This window comes from Oncorhynchus tshawytscha, linkage group LG01, assembly GCF_018296145.1.
Source record: "Oncorhynchus tshawytscha isolate Ot180627B linkage group LG01, Otsh_v2.0, whole genome shotgun sequence".
In the NCBI taxonomy this organism is placed as follows: Eukaryota; Metazoa; Chordata; class Actinopteri; order Salmoniformes; family Salmonidae; genus Oncorhynchus; species Oncorhynchus tshawytscha.
The window spans coordinates 3,359,849-3,382,348 of record NC_056429.1 but is presented as its reverse complement, the minus strand read 5'-3'; the positions used below and the strand labels follow the sequence as shown (position 1 = coordinate 3,382,348).

Here is a 22,500-nt window from a genome sequence, read left to right as displayed (position 1 = left end):
TTGTTCAATACGTAATCTTCATCGTCGTCTTCTCCCTGCAGCGTGTTGAACCTCCACAGCCAGGTATCTCCGGTCGCTCCCAGCATGCCTCCTGTTGAGACCAGCTATATCCCCCCTCCACCCCCCCTCATACAGGACTACAGCCACTACTACCACACCCCTAATGACCTGGACCTCAACTTCTTCTCATTCCTCCAAGGAGACAACCACCAGGTAATGACTTCACAGGAATGAACCGTCAGGTAATGACTCCACAGGAGACAACCATCAGGTAATGACTACACAGGAATGAACCGTCAGGTAATGACTCCACAGGAATGAACCGTCAGGTAATGACTCCACAGGATAGAACCGTCAGGTAATGACTCCACAGGATAGAACCGTCAGGTAATGACTCCACAGGATAGAACCAGACAACCGTCAGGTAACGACTCCACAGGATAGAACCAGACAACCGTCAGGTAACGACTCCACAGGATAGAACCAGACAACCGTCAGGTAACGACTCCACAGGATAGAACCAGACAACCGTCAGGTAACGACTCCACAGGATAGAACCAGACAACCGTCAGGTAACGACTCCACAGGATAGAACCGTCAGGTAATGACTCCACAGGAGACAACCAGACAACACACTGTAGAACAGGATCATGTACTGCTTCTAGTCGCTTCTACAGCTGATCCTGGTGCGGCCAGTCTGCTTTCTTCTCTGGAGCTCTGTTTTTTAATCATTGTGTTTCTGCTCGTTGTGGTCTGGCCCACGTTGCAGTCTGGCCCACGTTACAGTCTGGCCACGTTACAGTCTGGCCACGTTGCTTCTGCGCGTTGCAGTCTGGCCCACGTTGCAGTCTGGCCCACGTTGCAGTCTGGCCCACGTTACTTCTGCTCGTTGCAGTCTGGCCCACGTTACAGTCTGGCCCACGTTACTTCTGCTCGTTGCAGTCTGGCCCACGTTACTTCTGCTCGTTGCAGTCTGGCCCACGTTACTTCTGCTCGTTGCAGTCTGGCCCACGTTGCAGTCTGGCCCACGTTACTTCTGCTCGTTGCAGTCTGGCCCACGTTACTTCTGCTCGTTGCAGTCTGGCCCACGTTGCAGTCTGGCCCACGTTGCAGTCTGGCCCACGTTGCAGTCTGGCCCACGTTGCAGTCTGGCCCACGTTGCAGTCTGGCCCACGTTGCAGTCTGGCCCACGTTGCAGTCTGGCCCACGTTACTTCTGCGCGTTGTGGTCAGTAAACATTAACAGTAAACATTACACATACAGAAGTTTCAAAACAGTAAAGACATTACAAATGTCATATTATATATATATACAGTGTTTTAACAATGTACAAATGGTTAGACACAAGATCAAATAAATAAGCATAAATATGGGTTGTATTTACAATGGTGTTTGTTCTTCACTGGTTGCCCTTTTCTCGTGGCAACAGGTCACAAATCTTGCTGCTGTGATGGCACACTGTGGAATTTCACCCAGTAGATATGGGAGTTTATCAAAATTGGATTTGTTTTCGAATTCTTTGTGGATCTGTGTAATCTGAGGGAAATATGTCTCTCTAATATGGTCATACATTGGGCAGGAGGTTAGGAAGTGCAGCTCAGTTTCCACCTCATTTTGTGGGCAGTGTGCACATAGCCGGTCTTCTCTTGAGAGCCATGTCTGCCTACGGCGGCCTTTCTCAATAGCAAGGCTATGCTCACTGAGTCTGTACATAGTCAATTTAATTAATTTTGGGTCAGTCACAGTGGTCAGGTATTCTGCCGCTGTGTACTCTCTGTGTAGGGCCAAATAGCATTCTAGTTTGCTCTGTTTTTTTGTTAATTCTTTCCAATGTGTCAAGTAATTATCTTTTTGTTTTCTCATGATTTGGTTGGGTCTAATTGTGCTGTTGTCCTGGGGCTCTGTAGTGTGTGTTTGTGTTTGTGAACAGAGCCCCAGGACCAGCTTGCTTAGGGGACTCTTCTCCAGGTTCATCTCTCTGTAGGTGATGGCTTTGTTGTGGAAGGTTTGGGAATCGCTTCCTTTTAGGTGGTTATAGAATTTAACAGCTCTTTTCTGGATTTTGATAATTAGTGGGTATCGGCCTAATTCTGCTCTGCATGCATTATTTGGTGTTCTACGTTGTACACGGAGGATATTTTTGCAGAATTCTGCGTGCAGAGTCTCAATTTGGTGTTTGTCCCATTTTGTGAAGTCTTGGTTGGTGAGCGGACCCCAGACCTCACAACCATAATGGGCTCTATGACTGATTCAAGTATTTTTAGCCAGATCCTAATTGGTATGTTGAAATCTCCCTCTCTCTCTCTAGCATTACAACATGGTGATAACCCTCCCTCCTCTCTCTCTCTCTCTCTCTCTCTCTCTCTCTCTCTCTGTAGCATTACAACATGGTGATAACCCTCCCTCTCTCTCTCTCTCTCTCTCTCTCTGTAGCATTACAACATGGTGATAACCCTCCCTCCTCACACTCTCTCTCTCTCTCTCTCTCTCTCTCTCTCTCTCTCTCTCTCTCTCTCTCTCTCTCTCTCTCTCTGTAGCATTACAACATGGTGATAACCCTCCCTCCTCTCTCTCTCTCTCTCTCTCTCTCTAGCATTACAACATGGTGATAACCCTCTCTCTCTCTCTCTCTCTCTCTCTCTCTCTAGCATTACAACATGGTGATAACCCTCCCTCCTCTCTCTCTCTCTCTCTCTCTCTCTAGCATTACAACATGGTGATCTCTCTCTCTCTCTCTCTCTCTCTCTCTAGCATTACAACATGGTGATAACCCTCTCCTCTCTCTCTCTCTCTCTCTGTAGCATTACAACATGGTGATAACCCTCCTCTCTCTCTCTCTCTCTCTCTCTCTCTCTCTAGCATTACAACATGGTGATAACCCTCCCTCTCTCTCTCTCTCTCTCTCTCTAGCATTACAACATGGTGATAACCCTCCTCTCTCTCTCTCTCTCTCTCTCTCTCTCTCTCTCTCTCTCTCTCTCTCTGTAGCATTACAACATGGTGATAACCCTCCCTCCTCTCTCTCTCTCTCTCTCTCTCTCTCTCTCTAGCATTACAACATGGTGATAACCCTCCCTCTCTCTCTCTCTCTCTCTCTCTCTCTCTCTAGCATTACACAACATGGTGATAACCCTCCCTCCTCTCTCTCTCTCTCTCTCTCTCTCTCTCTCTGTAGCATTACAACATGGTGATAACCCCTCCCTCTCTCTCTCTCTCTCTCTCTCTCTCTCTCTCTCTCTCTCTCTCTCTCTAGCATTACAACATGGTGATAACCCTCCCTCCTCTCTCTCTCTCTCTCTCTCTCTCTCTCTCTCTCTGTAGCATTACAACATGGTGATAACCCTCCCTCCTCTCTCTCTCTCTCTCTCTCTCTCTCTCTCTCTGTAGCATTACAACATGGTGATAACCCTCCCTCCTCTCTCTCTCTCTCTCTCTCTCTCTCTCTCTGTAGCATTACAACATGGTGATAACCCTCCCTCCTCTCTCTCTCTCTCTCTCTCTCTCTCTCTCTCTGTAGCATTACAACATGGTGATGGCCGCAGCTGCGGCGGCCTCAGCCTCCGATGACCACGACTTGCTCCTGAACCGCTTCCTGCCCTATAGCTCCTCCCAGATGTTCCTGGACCAATCAGGGACCCCCGGCGGTGTGAGCAGCGCCCTGGCAGCAGCCAACGGGGGCAGCAACAGCGGTAGCAGCTCCAGTCTGGTGTCGTCAAGTAGTTTGAGAGAGAGGGATCGGGATAGGGAAAGGGACAGCAGGTTGAACGCAGCGGCGACAGTCATATATGGCTCCATACCAGACGTGATCTCACTAGACTGAAGGGAAGGTGGCTTCTGTCCGTACAGAACTGGGGGAAAAACAACTGGAGGGAGAAAATAGAAAACGCAGTTTTGTTTTGTAAATAGAAAACTAAAAGGGAAAGAAACAGTGCTATGTACAGAGAGGAAAAAATATCTATTTTAAATGTTATCGTAAACAAAATCCTGATGATGATGAGTAACTTCAATTTTTTTTTTTTTTTTTTTTTTTCTTCTGTGGATTACCGGAGCTTTTAAAAAAAAAAAAAAAAAAAAAAAAAAAAAAGCCTCTTCACGTTTTCCTTGTTTTGATTATATTATATATTACCTTTTTGTACTTCGTTTTCACTGTTTTTATTTCAATGTTTCCCCCGTCAATGGCATTATTTCTGGTCTCAAAACGCGTGTTTTTACTGCGCTTCGGCGCGAAAAGAGAATCTGTCCGTTTTTTTTTCTTCTGTTTTCGTCATCACTGTGGATTGTATTTTCTGCCAAACATTCTGTGGTCAAATTCTATTGTATTTTTTAATTATTTTCAACGTATTATTTATGATGCTTTTTAAGTTATGTTAGATTAATGTGTGCTGTTTTTTTAAAAACATTTCTTCTTCTCTCCCCTACCTCCAACTACATGTTATTGTTGTCGCTAGGATTACACAGGCTAGCCTGGGTACCTAGTCTGTTTGTGTCGTCATTCCACTCCTCGTCATGACCAAACAATAAGTGGTTGAGGAGTGGAATGATGGCACAAACTGACTGGCACCCAGGCTATACACAGGCTGGTTATAGATCCACTACTGTGGTTGAGGAGTGGAATGATGGCACAAACTGACTGGCACCCAGGCTATACACAGGCTGGTTATAGATCCACTACTGTGGTTGAGGAGTGGAATGATGGTACAAACTGACTGGCACCCAGGCTATACACAGGCTGGTTATAGATCCACTACTGTGGTTGAGGAGTGGAATGATGGCACAAACTGACTGGCACCCAGGCTATACACAGGCTGGTTATAGATCCACTACTGTGGTTGAGGAGTGGAATGATGGCACAAACTGACTGGCACCCAGGCTATACACAGGCTGGTTATATACTACTGTGGGTTGTCTGGTTTGTGCTCCTCTCTCATCTCTATTTAGCTGAGGAAACCTTATTTTCCTGCCGAGTTCATCTTGTAGTTGTTTTCGCGTAAGAAATACCATGCTATATTGTCTGGTAAAATAGTGTTGAAATAGCCGCCATGTGTCCATTTTGGGGGATAAGGAAGACATAATATGATTTCAATTCAGTTTATTATTATAGTAAATGGAACCATTTACCTTTTCAATGCAAGGTGCATCTTCGACTCGTTCTTTCTCGCTATTCACAAACGTTATTTTTGTTGGTTGTTGAATAAAACAGACTTTTTAAATACTTAGCTTTGGAGATGGGATCTGTAACACTCACTCCTTGAAGTGTCTCCTAACTCGCAATGACGATTTTATTTATTTTTATATTTTTAAACGGGCTTTTCTGTAACACGACGGGTCACGGCCCTTCAGGACGACGGGTCACGTGTGTTTTGTGAGGCAGTGGTCCTGGGTTTGAGGCTCCATGTGAGCCGAATCGGGAGGAAGTGGTACCCTCAGCCTCTCGTGTATGGTCACCACAGTGGATCTGTAGTCACCCTGATGTGTCCTTGTGGGTCTGATGAATTGTTGCTCAATGTGACTGTTGAATACCTGACGGCGGCATCGTATGCCTGATAGGGTCATCCTATAGGGTCATCCTGATAGGGTCATCCTGATAGGGTCATCCTGATAGGGTCATCCTGATAGGGTCATCCTATAGGGTCATCCTGATAGGGTCATCCTATAGGGTCATCCTGATAGGGTCATCCTATAGGGTCATCCTGATAGGGTCATCCTGATAGGGTCATCCTGATAGGGTCATCCTGATAGGGTCATCCTGATAGGGTCATCCTGATAGGGTCATCCTGATAGGGTCATCCTGATAGGGTCATCCTATAGGGTCATCCTGATAGGGTCATCCTATAGGGTCATCCTAGGGTCATAGGGTCATCCTCATCCTATAGGGTCATCCTGATAGGGATAGGGTCATCCTGATAGGGTCATCCTGATAGGGTCATCCTGATAGGATCATCCTGATAGGGTCATCCTGATAGGGTCATCCTATAGGGTCATCCTGATAGGGTCATCCTGATAGGGTCGTCCTGACAGGGTCATCCTGATAGGGTCATCCTATAGGGTCATCCTGAACCATACTGTGCTGGCTCTGATTTTTATATTTTCACATTGTCAGTTTGGCAACTATGCTGGATGTGGAAGCAGGAGAACACAGTAGAGCTTGGCTCAGATTGACCCCGTGGAATGGACCATGGTGAGGTTGGTTTCTGTTTGCTCCTGAAGTCACCGCTTCTATTATGCCATCCTAAATTATTAGTCCCCTCTCTTCCCTTCTCTTCCTGTGTAAGTTCTGGTAGTCCCCTCTCTTCCCTTCCTGTGTAAGTTCTGGTAGTCCCCTCTCTTCCCTTCCTGTGTAAGTTCTGGTTGTCCCCTCTCTTCCCTTCCTGTGTAAGTTCTGGTAGTCCCCTCTCTTCCCTTCCTGTGTAAGTTCTGGTAGTCCCCTCTCTTCCCTTCCTGTGTAAGTTCTGGTAGTCCCCTCTCTTCCCTTCCTGTGTAAGTTCTGGTAGTCCCCTCTCTTCCCTTCCTGTGTAAGTTCTGGTAGTCCCGTCTCTTCCCTTCCTGTGTAAGTTCTGGTAGTCCCCTCTCTTCCCTTCTCTTCCTGTGTAAGTTCTGGTAGTCCCCTCTCTTCCCTTCCTGTGTAAGTTCTGGTAGTCCCCTCTCTTCTCTTCCTGTGTAAGTTCTGGTAGTCCCCTTCTCTTCCCTTCCTGTGTAAGTTCTGGTAGTCCCTCTCTTCCCTTCTCTTCCTGTGTAAGTTCTGGTAGTCCCTTCCTGTGTAAGTTCTTCCCTTCTTCCTTCCTGTGTAAGTTCTGGTAGTCCCCTCTCTTCCCTTCCTGTGTAAGTTCTGGTAGTCCCCTCTCTTCCCTTCCTGTGTAAGTTCTGGTAGTCCCCCTCTTCCCTTCCTTCCTGTGTAAGTTCTGGTAGTCCCCTCTCTTCCCTTCCTGTGTAAGTTCTGGTTGTCCCCTCTCTTCCCTTCCTGTGTAAGTTCTGGTAGTCCCTCTCTTCCCCCTTCCTGTGTAAGTTCTGGTTGTCCCCTCTCTTCCCTTCCTGTGTAAGTTCTGGTAGTCCCCTCTCTTCCTTCCTGTGTAAGTTCTGGTAGTCCCCCTCTTCCCTTCCTGTGTAAGTTCTGGTAGTCCCGTCTCTTCCTTCCTGTGTAAGTTCTGGTAGTCCCCTCTCTTCCCTTCTCTTCCTGTGTAAGTTCTGGTAGTCCCCTCTTCTTCTTCCCTTCCTGTTTAAGTTCTGGTAGTCTGGTAATCCTCTTCTCTTCCTTCCTGTGTAAGTTCTGGTAGTCCCCTCTCTTCCCTTCCTGTGTAAGTTCTGGTAGTCCCCTCTCTTCCCTTCCTGTGTAAGTTCTGGTAGTCCCCCTCTTCTCTTCCCTTCCTGTGTAAGTTCTGGTAGTCCCTCTCTTCCCTTCTCTTCCTGTGTAAGTTCTGGTAGTCCCTCTCTTCCTTCTCTTCCTGTGTAAGTTCTGGTAGTCCCTCTCTTCCCTTCCTTCCTGTGTAAGTTCTGGTAGTCCCTCTCTTCCCTTCCTGTGTAAGTTCTGGTAGTCCCCTCTTCTTCCCTTCCTGTGTAAGTTCTGGTAGTCCCCTCTTCTCTTCCCTTCCTGTGTAAGTTCTGGTAGTCCCCCTCTCTTCCCTTCCTGTGTAAGTTCTGGTAGTCCCCTCTCTTCTCTTCCCTTCCTGTGTAAGTTCGGTAGTCCCCTCTTCCCTTCTCTTCCTGTGTAAGTTCTGGTAGTCCCCTCTCTTCCCTTCCTTCCTGTGTAAGTTCTGGTAGTCCCCTCTCTTCCCTTCCTGTGTAAGTTCTGGTAGTCCCCTCTCTTCCCTTCCCTTCCTGTGTAAGTTCTGGTTGTCCCCTCTTCCTTCTCTTCCTGTGTAAGTTCTGGTTGTCCCCTCTCTTCCCTTCTCTTCCTGTGTAAGTTCTGGTAGTCCCCTCTCTTCCCTTCCCTTCCTGTGTAAGTTCTGGTTGTCCCCTCTCTTCCCTTCTCTTCCTGTGTAAGTTCTGGTAGTCCCGTCTCTTCTCTTCCCTTCCTGTGTAAGTTCTGGTAGTCCCCTCTCTTCCCTTCTCTTCCTGTGTAAGTTCTGGTAGTCCCTCTCTTCCCTTCCTGTGTAAGTTCTGGTAGTCCCCTCTCTTCCCTTCTCTTCCTGTGTAAGTTCTGGTAGTCCCTTCTCTTCCCTTCCTGTGTAAGTTCTGGTAGTCCCTCTCTTCCCTTCTCTTCCTGTGTAAGTTCTGGTAGTCCCCTCTCTTCCTTCCTGTGTAAGTTCTGGTAGTCCCCTCTCTTCTCTTCCCTTCCTGTATAAGTTCTGGTAGTCCCCTCTCTTCCCTTCCTGTGTAAGTTCTGGTAGTCCCCTCTCTTCACTTCCTGTGTAAGTTCTGTATAAGTGTCCCCTCTCTTCCTTCCTTCCTGTGTAAGTTCTGGTAGTCCCCTCTTCCCTTCCCTTCCTGTGTAAGTTCTGGTAGTCCCCCTTCCTTCCTTCCTGTGTAAGTTCTGGTAGTCCCCTCTCTTCCCTTCCTGTGTAAGTTCTGGTAGTCCCCTCTCTTCCCTTCCTGTGTAAGTTCTGGTTGTCCCCTCTCTTCCCTTCCCTTCCTGTGTAAGTTCTGGTAGTCCCCTCTCTTCCCTTCCCTTCCTGTGTAAGTTCTGGTAGTCCCCTCTCTTCTCTTCCCTTCCTGTGTAAGTTCTGGTTGTCCCCTCTCTTCCCTTCCTGTGTAAGTTCTGGTAGTCCCCTCTCTTCCCTTCCTGTGTAAGTTCTGGTAGTCCCCTCTCTTCCCTTCCTGTGTAAGTTCTGGTAGTCCCCTCTCTTCCCTTCCTGTGTAAGTTCTGGTTGTCCCCTCTCTTCCCTTCTGTTCCTGTGTAAGTTCTGGTAGTCCCCTCTCTTATCTTCCCTTCCTGTGTAAGTTATGGTAGTCCCCTCTCTTCTCTTCCTTCCAGTGTAAGTTCTGGTAGTCCCCTTCTCTTCTCTTCTCTTCCTTCCTGTGTAAGTTCTGGTAGTCCCCTCTCTTCTCTTCCCTTCCTGTGTAAGTTCTGGTAGTCCCTCTCTTCTCTTCCCTTCCTGTGTAAGTTCTGGTTGTCCCCTCTCTTCCCTTCCTGTGTAAGTTCTGGTTGTCCCCTCTCTTCCCTTCTCTTCCTGTGTAAGTTCTGGTAGTCCCCTCTCTTCTCTTCCCTTCCTGTATAAGTTCTGGTAGTCCCCTCTCTTCCCTTCTCTTCCTGTGTAAGTTCTGGTAGTCCCCTCTCTTCTCTTCCCTTCCTGTGTAAGTTCTGGTAGTCCCCTCTCTTCCCTTCTCTTCCTGTGTAAGTTCTGGTAGTCCCCTCTCTTCTCTTCCCTTCCTGTGTAAGTTCTGGTAGTCCCTTCTCTTCCCTTCCTGTGTAAGTTCTGGTTGTCCCTTCTGTTCCTGTGTAAGTTCTGGTAGTCCCCTCTCTTCTCTTCCCTTCCTGTGTAAGTTCTGGTTGTCCTCTCTCTTCCCTTCCTGTGTAAGTTCTGGTTGTCCCCTCTCTTCCCTTCCTGTGTAAGTTCTGGTAGTCCCCTCTCTTCCCTTCCTGTGTAAGTTCTGGTAGTCCCCTCTCTTCCCTTCCTGTATAAGTTCTGGTTGTCCCTTCTCTTCCCTTCCTGTGTAAGTTCTGGTTGTCCCCTCTCTTCCCTTCTCTTCCTGTGTAAGTTCTGGTTGTCCCCTCTCCCTTCCCTTCTCTTCCTGTGTAAGTTCTGGTAGTCTCCTCTCTTCCCTTCCTGTGTAAGTTCTGGTAGTCCCCTCTCTTCCCTTCCTGTATAAGTTCTGGTTGTCCCCCTCTTCCCTTCTCTTCCTGTGTAAGTTCTGGTTGTCCCCTCTCTTCTTCTTCTCTTCCTGTGTAAGTTCTGGTTGTCCCCTCTCTTCCCTTCCCTTCTCTTCCTGTGTAAGTTCTGGTTGTCCCCTCTCTTCCCTTCCTGTGTAAGTTCTGGTTGTCCCCTTCCTCTTCCCTTCCTGTGTAAGTTCTGGTTGTCCCCTCTCTTCTTCTCTTCCTGTGTAAGTTCTGGTAGTCCCCTCTCTTCTCTTCCTGTGTAAGTTCTGGTAGTCCCCTCTCTTCCCTTCCTGTGTAAGTTCTGGTAGTCCCTCTCTTCTCTTCCCTTCCTGTGTAAGTTCTGGTAGTCCCCCTCTTCTCTTCCCTTCCTGTGTAAGTTCTGGTTGTCCCCTCTCTTCTCTTCCCTTCCTGTGTAAGTTCTGGTAGTCCCCTCTCTTCCCATCCTGTGTAAGTTCTGGTAGTCCCCCCCTTCCTCTTCCCTTCCTGTGTAAGTTCTGGTTGTCCCCTCTCTTCCCTTCCCTTCCTGTGTAAGTTCTGGTAGTCCCCTCTCTTCCCATCCTGTGTAAGTTCTGGTAGTCCCCTCTCTTCCCATCCTGTGTAAGTTCTGGTAGTCCCCTCTCTTCCCTTCCCTTCCTGTGTAAGTTCTGGTAGTCCCCTCTCTTCCCTTCCCTTCCTGTGTAAGTTCTGGTAGTCCCCTCTCTTCCCTTCCCTTCCTGTGTAAGTTCTGGTAGTCCCGTCTCTTCTCTTCCCTTCCTGTGTAAGTTCTGGTAGTCCCCTCTCTTCCCTTCCCTTCCTGTGTAAGTTCTGGTAGTCCCCTCTCTTCCCTTCCTGTGTAAGTTCTGGTAGTCCCCTCTCTTCCCTTCTCTTCCCTTCCTGTGTAAGTTCTGGTTGTCCCTTCTCTTTCCTTCTCTTTCCTTCCTGTGTAAGTTCTGGTAGTCCCCTCTCTTCTCTTCCCTTCCTGTGTAAGTTATGGTAGTCCCCTCTCTTCTCTTCCCTTCCTGTGTAAGTTATGGTAGTCCCCTCTCTTCTCTTCCCTTCCAGTGTAAGTTCTGGTTGTCCCCTCTCTTCCCTTCCTGTGTAAGTTCTGGTTGTCCCCTCTCTTCCCTTCCTGTGTAAGTTCTGGTAGTCCCCTCTCTTCCCATCCTGTGTAAGTTCTGGTAGTCCCCTCTCTTCCCTTCCTTCCTGTGTAAGTTCTGGTAGTCCCCTCTCTTCCCTTCCCTTCCTGTGTAAGTTCTGGTAGTCCCCTCTCTTCTCTTCCTTCCTGTGTAAGTTCTGGTAGTCCCCTCTCTTCCCTTCCTGTGTAAGTTCTGGTAGTCCCCTCTCTTCCCTTCCTGTGTAAGTTCTGGTAGTCCCCTCTCTTCCCTTCTCTTCCCTTCCTGTGTAAGTTCTGGTAGTCCCCTCTCTTCCCTTCTCTTCCCTTCCTGTGTAAGTTCTGGTTGTCCCTTCTCTTCCCTTCCTGTGTAAGTTCTGGTTGTCCCTTCTCTTCCCTTCCTGTGTAAGTTCTGGTTGTCCCTTCTCTTCCCTTCCTGTGTAAGTTCTGGTTGTCCCTTCTCTTTCCTTCCTGTGTAAGTTCTTGTTGTCCCTTCTCTTCCCATCCTGTGTAAGTTCTGGTTGTCCCCTCTCTTCCCTTCCTGTGTAAGTTCTGGTTGTCCCCTCTCTTCCCTTCCTGTGTAAGTTCTGGTAGTCCCCTCTCTTCCCTTCCCTTCCTGTGTAAGTTCTGGTAGTCCCCTCTCTTCCCTTCCTGTGTAAGTTCTGGTTGTCCCTTCTCTTCCCTTCCTGTGTAAGTTCTGGTTGTCCCTTCTCTTCCCTTCCTGTGTAAGTTCTGGTTGTCCCTTCTCTTTCCTTCCTCTGTAAGTTCTGGTTGTCCCTTCTCTTCCCTTCCTGTGTACAAGTTCTGGTTGTCCCTTCTCTTCTCTTCCTTCCTGTGTAAGTTCTGGTTGTCCCCTCTCTTCTCTTCCTGTGTAAGTTCTGGTAGTCCCTTCTCTTCCCATCCTGTGTAAGTTCTGGTTGTCCCTTCTCTTTCCTTCCTGTGTAAGTTCTGGTTGTCCCTTCTCTTTCCTTCCTGTGTAAGTTCTGGTTGTCCCTTCTCTTCCCTTCCTGTGTTCACGGTTAGTATTTCTTTCCTTGTTTATTGTTGGTGGAGTCATTGTATATGATATTTCTTTAGTAATTCTATGATTCATGCTATTTAAAAGACACTTGTTGCTTGATATGCATCAGTGTTCTGTGTTTCTTTCTTCTGTCTGTTTTGACCTTTGAACGATGTCAATATCACCACAGAGGCTTTCTGACTGTCTCTTTGGGTCTGGCTCTCAAACTGCAGGTGGCCTTCTCCCTACAGTTTCCAGTGCTTAGCTCTGCCCGACGAATGGCCCACTACACAACACTGTGTTTTTAATGTTTAGGAATGTCGGTCTTTGCTTGCGATACTGCTTTTTGAAACATGTGGACCGTATCTTTCATCAGCGAGAAGAAATCTTTACAATAAAAATATACACTGTAGCAGTTACAGATCCATACAGCTATAGAGCCTCCATCCTACTAAACTACACTGTAGTAGTTACAGACCCATACAGCTATGGAGCCTCCATCCTACTAAACTACACTGTAGTAGTTACAGATGCCTCCATCCTACTAAACTACACTGTACATACTGCTGACACTAGATCCCCCCTCTACATACCCCCTCCCCCTCTACATACTGGTCTGACACTAGATCCCCCCCCTTGACACCCCTCTACATACTGGTCTGACACTAGATCCCCCCCTTCCCCTCTACATACTGGTCTGACACTAGATCCCCCTAGATCCCCCCTCTACATACTGGTCTGACACTAGATCCCCCCACCTCTACATACTGGTCTGACACTAGATCCCCCCCCCACCTCTACATACTGGTCTGACACTAGATCCCCCCCTCTACATACTGGTCTGACACTAGATCCCCCCACCCTCTACATACTGGTCTGACACTAGATCCCCCCTCCATACCTGACACTAGATCCCCCCTCTACATACTGGTCTGACACTAGATCCCCCCTCTACATACTGGTCTGACACTAGATCCCCCCTCTACATACTGGTCTGACACTAGATCCCCCCTCTACATACTGGTCTGACACTAGATCCCCCCTCTACATACTGGTCTGACACTAGATCCCCCCTCTACATACTGGTCTGACACTAGATCCCCCCTCTACATACTGGTCTGACACTAGATCCCCCCCTCTACATACTGGTCTGACACTAGATCCCCCCCACCTCTACATACCCCTAGATCCCCCTCTACATACTGGTCTGACACTAGATCCCCCCCCTCTACATACTGGTCTGACACTAGATCCCCCTCTACATACTGGTCTGACACTAGATACTGGTCTGACACTAGATCCCCCCTCTACATACTGGTCTGACACTAGATCCCCCTGGTCTGACACTCTACATACTGGTCTGACACTAGATCCCCCCTCTACATACTGGTCTGACACTAGATCCCCCCCCCTCTACATACTGGTCTGACACTAGATCCCCCCCCTCTACATACTGGTCTGACACTAGATACCCCCCCATACATACTGGTCCCCTCTACATACTGGTCTGACACTAGATCCCCCCCTCTACATACTGGTCTGACACTAGATACATACTGGTCTGACACTAGATCCCCCTCTACATACTGGTCTGACACTAGATCCCCCCCCTCTACATACTGGTCTGACACTAGATCCCCTCCCCCTCTACATACTGGTCTGACACTAGATCCCCCCTCTACATACTGGTCTGACACTAGATCCCCCCCCCCCTCTACATACTGGTCTGACACTAGATCCCCCTCTACATCCCCCCTCTACATACTGGTCTGACACTAGATCCCCCTCCCCCTCTACATACTGGTCTGACACTAGACCCCCCCTCTACATACTGGTCTTGACGAGAAGGGGAAAAACTGTCGGAGGGTCTCTTCTGCACTGTTCAACCAATCCAGTACACGTGGAGGAGGAGTTAAGATGGAGTGTCACAATGAGGGGAAGGCTCTCTTTCCATTTCCACAGAGAACCAGATTACCCGGTTGTTGAGACCTCGGTCAAGGCTAAATGTAATTGAACCGAGTCATGATCAAGGGCTATTCTACTGTGCTGTTGATAATTGTATACAGTGCCAGTGAAATATTTGTACACACCTACTCATTCAAGAGTTTTTCCCTTTTATTTTTACTATTTTCTACATTTGTAGAATAATAGTGAAGACATCAAATCTATGAAATAACACATGGAATCATTTAGTAACCAAAAACAGTGTTAAACAAATCCAAATATATTTTATATTTGAGATTCTTCAAAGTAGCCACCCTTTGCCTTGATGACAGCGTTGCACACTCTTGGCATTCTCTCAACCAGCTTCACCTGGAATGCTTTTCCAACAGTCTTGAAGGAGTTCCCACGTATGCTTTTCCTTCACTCTGCGGTCCAACATCCCAAACCATCTCAATTGGGTTGAGGTCGGGTAATTATGGAGGTCAGGACATCTGATGCAGCATCATCACTCTCCTTCTTGGTCAAATAGCCCTTACACAGCCTGGAGGTGTGTTTTGGGTCATTGTCCTGCTGAAAAACAAATGATCGTCCCACTAAGCACAAACCAGATGGAATGGCGTATTCCTGCAGAATGCTGTGGCAGCCATGCTGGTTAAGTGTGCCTTAAATTCTAAATAAATCACAGACAGTGTCACCAGCAAAGCACCATCACACCTCTTCCTCCATGCTTCACGGTGGGAACCACACATGCGGAGATCATCTGTTCATCTCACAGAGACACAGCGGTTGGAACCAAAAATCTCAAAATTGGACTCATCAAACCAAAGGACAGATTTCCACTGGTCTAATGTCCATTGCTCGTGTTTCTTGACCCAAGCAAGTCTCTTCTTATTATTGGAGTCCTTTAGTAGTGGTTTCTTTGCAGCAATTTGACCATGAAGGCCTGATTCACACAGTCTCCTCTGAACAGTTGATGTTGAGATGTGTCTGTTACTTGAACTCTGAAGCATTTATTTGGGCTACAATTTCTGAGGCTGGTAACTGAGGCTGGTATCCTCTGCAGCAGAGGTAACTCTGGGTCTTCCATTCCTGTGGCGGTCCTCATGAGAGCCAGTTTCATCAGAGCGCTTGATGGTTTTTGCGACTGCACTTGAAGAAACTTTCAAAGGTCTTGAAATTTTCCACATTGACTGACCTTCCTGTCTTAAAGTAATGATGGACTGTCGTTTCTCTTTGCTTATTTGAGCTGTTCTTGCCATAATATGAACTTGGTCTTTTACCAAACAGAGCTGTCTTCTGTATACCACCCCTACCTGGTCACAACACAATTGATTGGCTGAAACGCATTAAGAAGGAAAGAAATTCCACAAATGAACTTTTAACAAGGCACAGCTGTTAATTGAAACCCATTCCAGGTGACTACTTCATGAAGCTGGTTAAGAGAATGCCAAGAGTGTGTAAAACTGTAAAGGCAAAGGGTGGCTACTTTGAAGAATCTGAAATGAAATATATTTTTATTTGTTTATTAACACTTTTTTTGGTTACTACATGATTCCGTATGTGTAATTTCACACTTTTTGACGTCTTCATTTATTATTATAAATGTAGAAAATAGTAAAAAAAGAAAAACCCTTGAATGTGTCCAAACTTTTGACTGGTTAAATTAAACCGAGACAACGACAACTAAGTGACAGTATGCTAGGGCCTCTTTGGCCTCAAAAACATGGCTATACAGTCGAACCATGTGTGTCTGTGGGTGTTTGAGGGGTTGAATCAACCTGTTTGTACTGTATACTATACAGTCTGTGGGTGTTTGAATCAAGGTGCTTTTTGCAGAAGTCATTATGTTTCTGTTCTTGAATGCTTCTCGGATTTTAAGCCATATAATGGTGAGGTTTTGCTGCCTTTTTACTGTTTCTGAAATAGGAGGTGATGCCCGGATTTGATTTCTTTCCCCCTCGCTCTAGAACTTAAAACTATTAACACAAAACTAACTTCCTGAAATCCAGACTGCCCCAACTCAGGTTCCTTGAGAATTAATTTTTGATAGCAGTTAGACTAACCATAACAATATTTAAATGAGCTCCCAATGCATATCAATTGCAACGGCTTTTTGATAATTATATAGACTCAGCAACAACCAGAAACGTCCTCTCACTGTCAACTGCGTTTCTTTCCAGCAAACTTAACGTGTAAATATTTGTATGAACATAACAAGATTCAACAACTGAGACATAAACTGAACAAGTTCCACAAATATGTGTTACGGTTTTCTTCTATCTCCTCCTCTGAAGAGGAGGTGTAGCAAGGATCGGACCAAAATGCAGCGTGGTTATCTTGATACATGTTTAATAAAGAAAACACGAACAATACAAAACAAGAACCGTAACGTGAAAACCTAACACACAGCATTGAGATTGCCTGCAATGACAACAAGCTCAGTCCGATGATGCTGTGACACACCGCCCCAGACCATGACGGACCCTCCACCTCCAAATCGATCTCGCTCCAGAGTACAGGCCTCAGTGTAACGCTCATTCCTTTGACGATAAACGCGAATCCGACCAGCATCCCTGGTGAGAAAAAACCGCGACTCCTCAGGGAAGAGCACTTTTTGCCAGTCCTGTCTGGTCCAGCGACGGTGGGTTTGTGCCCGTAGGCGACGTTGTTGCCGGTGATGTCTGGTGAGGACCTGCCTTACAACAAGCTTACAAGCCCTCAGTCCAGCCTCTCTCAGCCTATTGCGGACAGTCTGAGCACTGATGGAGGGATTGTGCGTTCCTGGTTTAACTCAGGCAGTTGTTGCCATCCTGTACCTGTCCTGCAGGTGTGATGATCGGATGTACTGATCCTATGCAGCTGTTGTTACACGTGGTCTGCCACTGAGAGGACGATCAGCTGTCCGTCCTGTCTCCCTGCAGCGCGGACATTGCAATTTATTGCCCTGGCCACATCTGCAGTCCTCATGCCTCCTTGCAGCATGCCTAAGGCACGTTCACGCAGATGAGCAGGGACCCTGGGCATCTTTCTTTTAGTGTTTTTCAGAGTCAGTAGAAAGGCCTCTTTAGTGTCCTAGGTTTTCATAACTGTGACCTTAATTGCCTATCATCTGTAAGCTGTTAATGTCTTAACGACATGTTAACATGTGCATGTTCATTAATTGTTTATGGTTCATTGAACAAACATGGGAAACGGTGTTTAAACCCTTTACAATGAAGATCTGTTAAGTTTTTTGGGGATTTTTACGAATAATTTTTTAAAGACAGGGTCCTTTTTTTGCCGAGTTTAGTTTCATGTTATAGATCATCTCAAGGACGATCACAGGAAGTTGGATGCACCTCAGCTCAATTTGGCGTGTCATGGCAAAGGGGTGTGATAACTGACAGTACCAGTCAAAAGTTTGGACACAGCTACTCATTCAAGGGAATGAAGAGAGAATGCCAAGAGTGTTGTATTTTAAGTGTTAGAGAAAATGTGCATATTTTCTGAAGATCTCTCTTGATTACAAACATCTACCCCTCCACCACCACCCCTGTGAACACTGAGCTCTACCTTCCTGAACGCGATAGGAACACTTTTCATCTCACATTCATCTTGTCCGTCTATGACAGTGTTTTTTGTTTTGTTTAAAATCTATGAATTATTTTAGATTACTTTAATCAAGTTGGCTATAAATCGATCTCTGAAAATGACGAAACCACTCTCCTGCGGGCGCTATGATATTATAAGGATTTCAGGCATGCGCTTTGTCATTGGCTGTGAAGTAAGGTTCAGTCAAAAGTTTATGTTTCAAATAAAATAAAATATCGATTCCCAGTCGGAAGAGCAAATGAATGGAATGAGAGACATCCCAGCTTCAAATGGTGTCAGATTTCATATCCTACATCACACAGGCTGAGAATGTAAACTTGTCTCCTGTCCACAAAATGTCCTTCGGTAGAAGGAGAGTGGCAAATTCGAAACAGAACCCCGTCGGCTGATTGGTTGAGCCTTACTGAATGCGTGATGTCACACACAGCCGTGTGTAGGGTTGCCATGTCAGATATTTTCCCGCATTGGGGCTACTTTGGAAAACTATGTTGCAGGTAAAAAATGTATTGGTCGCGGGTTGTAGGTTTTTGTGGGGGCTATTTCTATATTGCAACTTTTGCCGCCATGGCATTTCTCTTAAAAAAATAGATATATTAATTTCTCTGTGACTTGCTACTGCGGACTATCAGGCAGTGAGGAAGCTGTTACTGAGTATGTATGAAACGTTTGGGGCTTTGCATGTCAAATAACAGTCGATAACGCTACAAAAAAAAAGGTTATTTAACGCGTTAAATAATTGTTTTAATTCGACACGTCAAAATAATACAATTTATATTATAGAATGTTGTGCGTAATGAATTTGCAGCCAAGCACCACCACTACTATCAGTAGCACTGTCCAAAGCTGTACAAAAAAAAAAAGTCTGCAAACAAGAAAACACCGGCCACAAATGATGTGTTTACAATATCGGGTTGGTAATAAGGCAGTATTTGCTTGACCGATACTTCCTGGGCTAGATAGGTACTAAGATAGCTTTATCTAGCACCAATACAACCAGCCTGAAAACAAAGACCAGTAGAAACTGCAGTCATTTTCATTATCCTTAGCAATGATTTAGGAGTCCTTCTGAGTAAGTATTAGCAAGGTTGCCACTTGTTGTTCGACTATTGAAACTGAACTGAAACTGAAAAATATATAGCTATCCAACTACTTAACCCTGTTGCCCAAAGCTAATGTTTATAAGCAGCCAGCTAGCTTCATCTGGCGAGTGAGGCTCGACCGGACCGGTTTATGTGTTGTGAAGCTTGTGACACAATATGGGAATTTGCGGTTTGCCTTCAAAATAAAAGTACCTATTTGAAAGTGATAAAGAAGGTTAAAATGTGTGAAATCATACCGTATTTAGACTAGATAATGTCGTGGAGAGGGTAGTAAGTTTTAAGTTCCTCGGCATACACATCACAGACAAACTGAATTGGTCCACTCACACAGACAGCATCGTGAGGAAGGCGCAGCAGCGCCTCTTCAACCTCAGGAGGCTGAAGAAATTCGGCTTGTCACCAAAAGCACTCACAAACTTCTACAGATGCACAATCGAGAGCATTCTGTCGGGCTGTATCACCGCCTGGTACGGCAACTGCTCCGCCCACAACCGTAAGGCTCTCCAGAGGGTAGTGAGGTCTGCCCAATGCATCACCGGGGCAAACTACCTGCCCTCCAGGACACCTACACCACCCGATGTTACAGGAAGGCCATAAAGATCATCAAGGACATCAACCACCCGAGCCACTGCCTGTTCACCCCGCTGTCATCCAGAAGGCGAGGTCAGTACAGGTGCATCAAAGCTGGGACCGAGAGACTGAAAAACAGCTTCTACCTCAAGGCCATCAGACTGTTAAACAGCCACCACTAACATTGAGTGGCTACTGCCAACACACTGTCAATGACACTGACTCTACTCCAGCCACTTTAATCATGGGAATTGATGGGAAATGATGTAAATATATCACTAGCCACTTTAAACAATGCTACCTAATATAATGTTTACATACCCTACATTATTCATCTCATATGTATACGTATATACTGTACTCTATATCATCGACTGCATCCTTATGTAATTACATGTATCACTAGCCACTTTAACTATGCCACTTGGTTTACATACTTATCTCATATGTATATACTGTACTCGATATCATCTACTGTATCTTGCCTATGATGCTCTGTACCATCACTCATTCATATATCCTTATGTACATATTCTTTATCCCCTTACACTGTGTATAAGACAGTAGTTTTGGAATTGTTAGTTAGATTACTTGTTGGTTATTACTGCATTGTCGGAACTAGAAGCACAAGCATTTCGCTACACTCGCGTTAACATCTGCTAACCATGTGTATGTGACAAATACAATTTGATTTGATTTGATTTAAACAAGGTTGGAATGTGAAGCAATGAAATAGTATCAGTCTACTCAATACCCAATATATTTTTTTCCTAATGTCCTGAGACTTATCAGACTCAAACATCCACGCAGTATTGGTTTTTCCTCTGGAACAGTGTTCAATACACATAGTAGGTTGACAATAAATGTGGCTCAATTCAGTTGTTTCAGAGTCCTGCAATAAGAGCTACGATGCTAATGTTATCTGGGTGTCACTGTGTGTGTGTGTGTGTGTGTGTGTGTGCGCAAGCGAGCGAGGTGTGTCTGTGTGTGTGAGAGGAAGTGAGTGGGTGAGAGAGTGTGGCTGTGTGTGTGAGAGGAAGTGAGTGGGTGAGAGAGTGTGGCTGTGTGTGTGAGAGGAAGTGAGAGGGTGTGTCTGTGTCTGTGAGGGAGGGAGGGAGAGTGAGAGGGTGTGTCTGTGAGGGAGGGAGAGTGTAGGCTGTGTGTGTGAGAGGAAGTGAGTGGGTGAGAGGGTGTGTCTGTGAGGGAGGGAGGGAGAGTGTAGACTGTGTGTGTGAGAGGAAATGAGTGGGTGTCTGTGAGGGAGGGAGAGTGTAGGCTGTGTGTAAAGTTGTCTGAAAAATAGGTTACAGATGGTCTCATAAGCCCAAGTGTGTTTTACAGATGGTCTCATAAGCCCCAGTGTGTTTTACAGATGGTCTCATAAGCCCAAGTGTGTTTTCCAGATGGTCTCATAAGCCCAGGTGTGTTTTCCAGATGGTCTCATAAGCCCAAGTGTGTTTTACAGATGGTCTCATAAACCCATGTGTGTTTTCCAGATGGTCTCATAAGCCCAGGTGTGTTTTCCAGATGGTCTCATAAGCCCAGGTGTGTTTTCCAGATGGTCTCATAAGCCCAAGTGTGTTTTACAGATGGTCTCATAAGCCCAAGTGTGTTTTACAGATGGTCTCATAAGCCCAGGTGTGTTTTCCAGATGGTCTCATAAGCCCAGGTGTGTTTTCCAGATGGTCTCATAAACCCATGTGTGTTTTCCAGATGGTCTCATAAGCCCAGGTGTGTTTTCCAGATGGTCTCATAAGCCCAGGTGTGTTTTCCAGATGGTCTCATAAGCCCAAGTGTGTTTTACAGATGGTCTCATAAGCCCAAGTGTGTTTTACAGATGGTCTCATAAGCCCAAGTGTGTTTTACAGATGGTCTCATAAGCCCAAGTGTGTTTTACAGATGGTCTCATAAGCCCAAGTGTGTTTTACAGATGGTCTCATAAGCCCAAGTGTGTTTTACAGATGGTCTCATAAGCCCAAGTGTGTTTTACAGATGGTCTCATAAGCCCAAGTGTGTTTTACAGATGGTCTCATAAGCCCAGGTGTGTTTTACAGATGGTCTCATAAAGCCCAGGTGAGTTTTACAGATGGTCTCATAAAGCCCAGGTGTGTTTTACAGATGGTCTCATAAAGCCCAGGTGTGTTTTACAGATGGTCTCATAAAGCCCAGGTGTGTTTTACAGATGGTCTCATAAGCCCAGGTGTGTTTTACAGATGGTCTCATAAGCCCAAGTGTGTTTTACAGATGGTCTCATAAAGCCCAGGTGTGTTTTACAGATGGTCTCATAAAGCCCAGGTGTGTTTTACAGATGGTCTCATAAAGCCCAGGTGTGTTTTACAGATGGTCTCATAAAGCCCGGGTGTTTTTTACAGATGGTCTCATAAAGCCCGGGTGTGTTTTACAGATGGTCTCATAAAGCCCGGGTGTGTTTTACAGATGGTCTCATAAAGCCCGGGTGTGTTTTACAGATGGTCTCATAAAGCCCGGGTGTGTTTTACAGATGGTCTCATAAAGCCCGGGTGTGTTTTACAGATGGTCTCATAAAGCCCGGGTGTGTTTTACAGATGGTCTCATAAAGCCCGGGTGTGTTTTACAGATGGTCTCATAAAGCCCGGGTGTGTTTTACAGATGGTCTCATAAAGCCCGGGTGTGTTTTACAGATGGTCTCATAAGCCCAAGTGTGTTTTACAGATGGTCTCATAAAGCCCAGGTGTGTTTTACAGATGGTCTCATAAAGCCCAGGTGTGTTTTACAGATGGTCTCATAAAGCCCAGGTGTGTTTTACAGATGGTCTCATAAAGCCCAGGTGTGTTTTACAGATGGTCTCATAAAGCCCGGGTGTTTTTTACAGATGATCTCATAAAGCCCGGGTGTGTTTTACAGATGGTCTCATAAAGCCCGGGTGTGTTTTACAGATGGTCTCATAAAGCCCGGGTGTGTTTTACAGATGGTCTCATAAAGCCCGGGTGTGTTTTACAGATGGTCTCATAAAGCCCGGGTGTGTTTTACAGATGGTCTCATAAAGCCCGGGTGTGTTTTACAGATGGTCTCATAAAGCCCGGGTGTGTTTTACAGATGGTCTCATAAAGCCCGGGTGTGTTTTACAGATGGTCTCATAAAGCCCGGGTGTGTTTTACAGATGGTCTCATAAAGCCCGGGTGTGTTTTACAGATGGTCTCATAAAGCCCAGGTGTGTTTTCCCCCATGCAGATCATTATGCGTTTACACTCACCGGACAGTTTATTAGGTACACCTATCTTCGGCTCATGGATCCTACAAGATGTAGTTCAATTGGTATCAAAGGGACCTAACCACCGTCACCAGCCTGTAACAGGCAGGATGGGGTCCATGGACTTATGCTACGTCCTGCGTTGGGTCATTTTAATGCCACAACCGGAGGTCTGCTTGTTGGATTTTTTAAATTTGTCCTGAGAGACAACGTACAAGATGTTAC

At 46.2% G+C, this 22,500-nt stretch overlaps 1 protein-coding gene and 1 long non-coding RNA gene across 3 annotated transcripts in view; both read left to right on the top strand.

Annotated features, from left to right (window-relative positions):
- LOC112238621 (E3 SUMO-protein ligase PIAS1) overlaps positions 1-5,836 on the top strand; it is a 62,325-nt gene extending 56,489 nt beyond the window's left edge. For both annotated transcript variants that reach the window (XM_042310862.1, XM_042310522.1), the window contains exons 12-13: positions 42-213; positions 3,518-5,836. In XM_042310862.1, coding sequence (XP_042166796.1) covers positions 42-213; positions 3,518-3,820 — 475 coding nt within the window. In that variant the 3' untranslated portion in view covers positions 3,821-5,836. The remainder of the gene's footprint in view (positions 1-41; positions 214-3,517) is intronic.
- Positions 5,837-11,747: 5,911 nt separating this feature from the next.
- Positions 11,748-17,613, top strand: LOC121841468. The gene is made up of 3 exons (XR_006080511.1): positions 11,748-11,893; positions 13,751-13,752; positions 17,603-17,613. It is a non-coding gene; the product is annotated as an uncharacterized LOC121841468 (long non-coding RNA).
- The last annotated feature ends 4,887 nt before the right edge of the window (positions 17,614-22,500 follow it).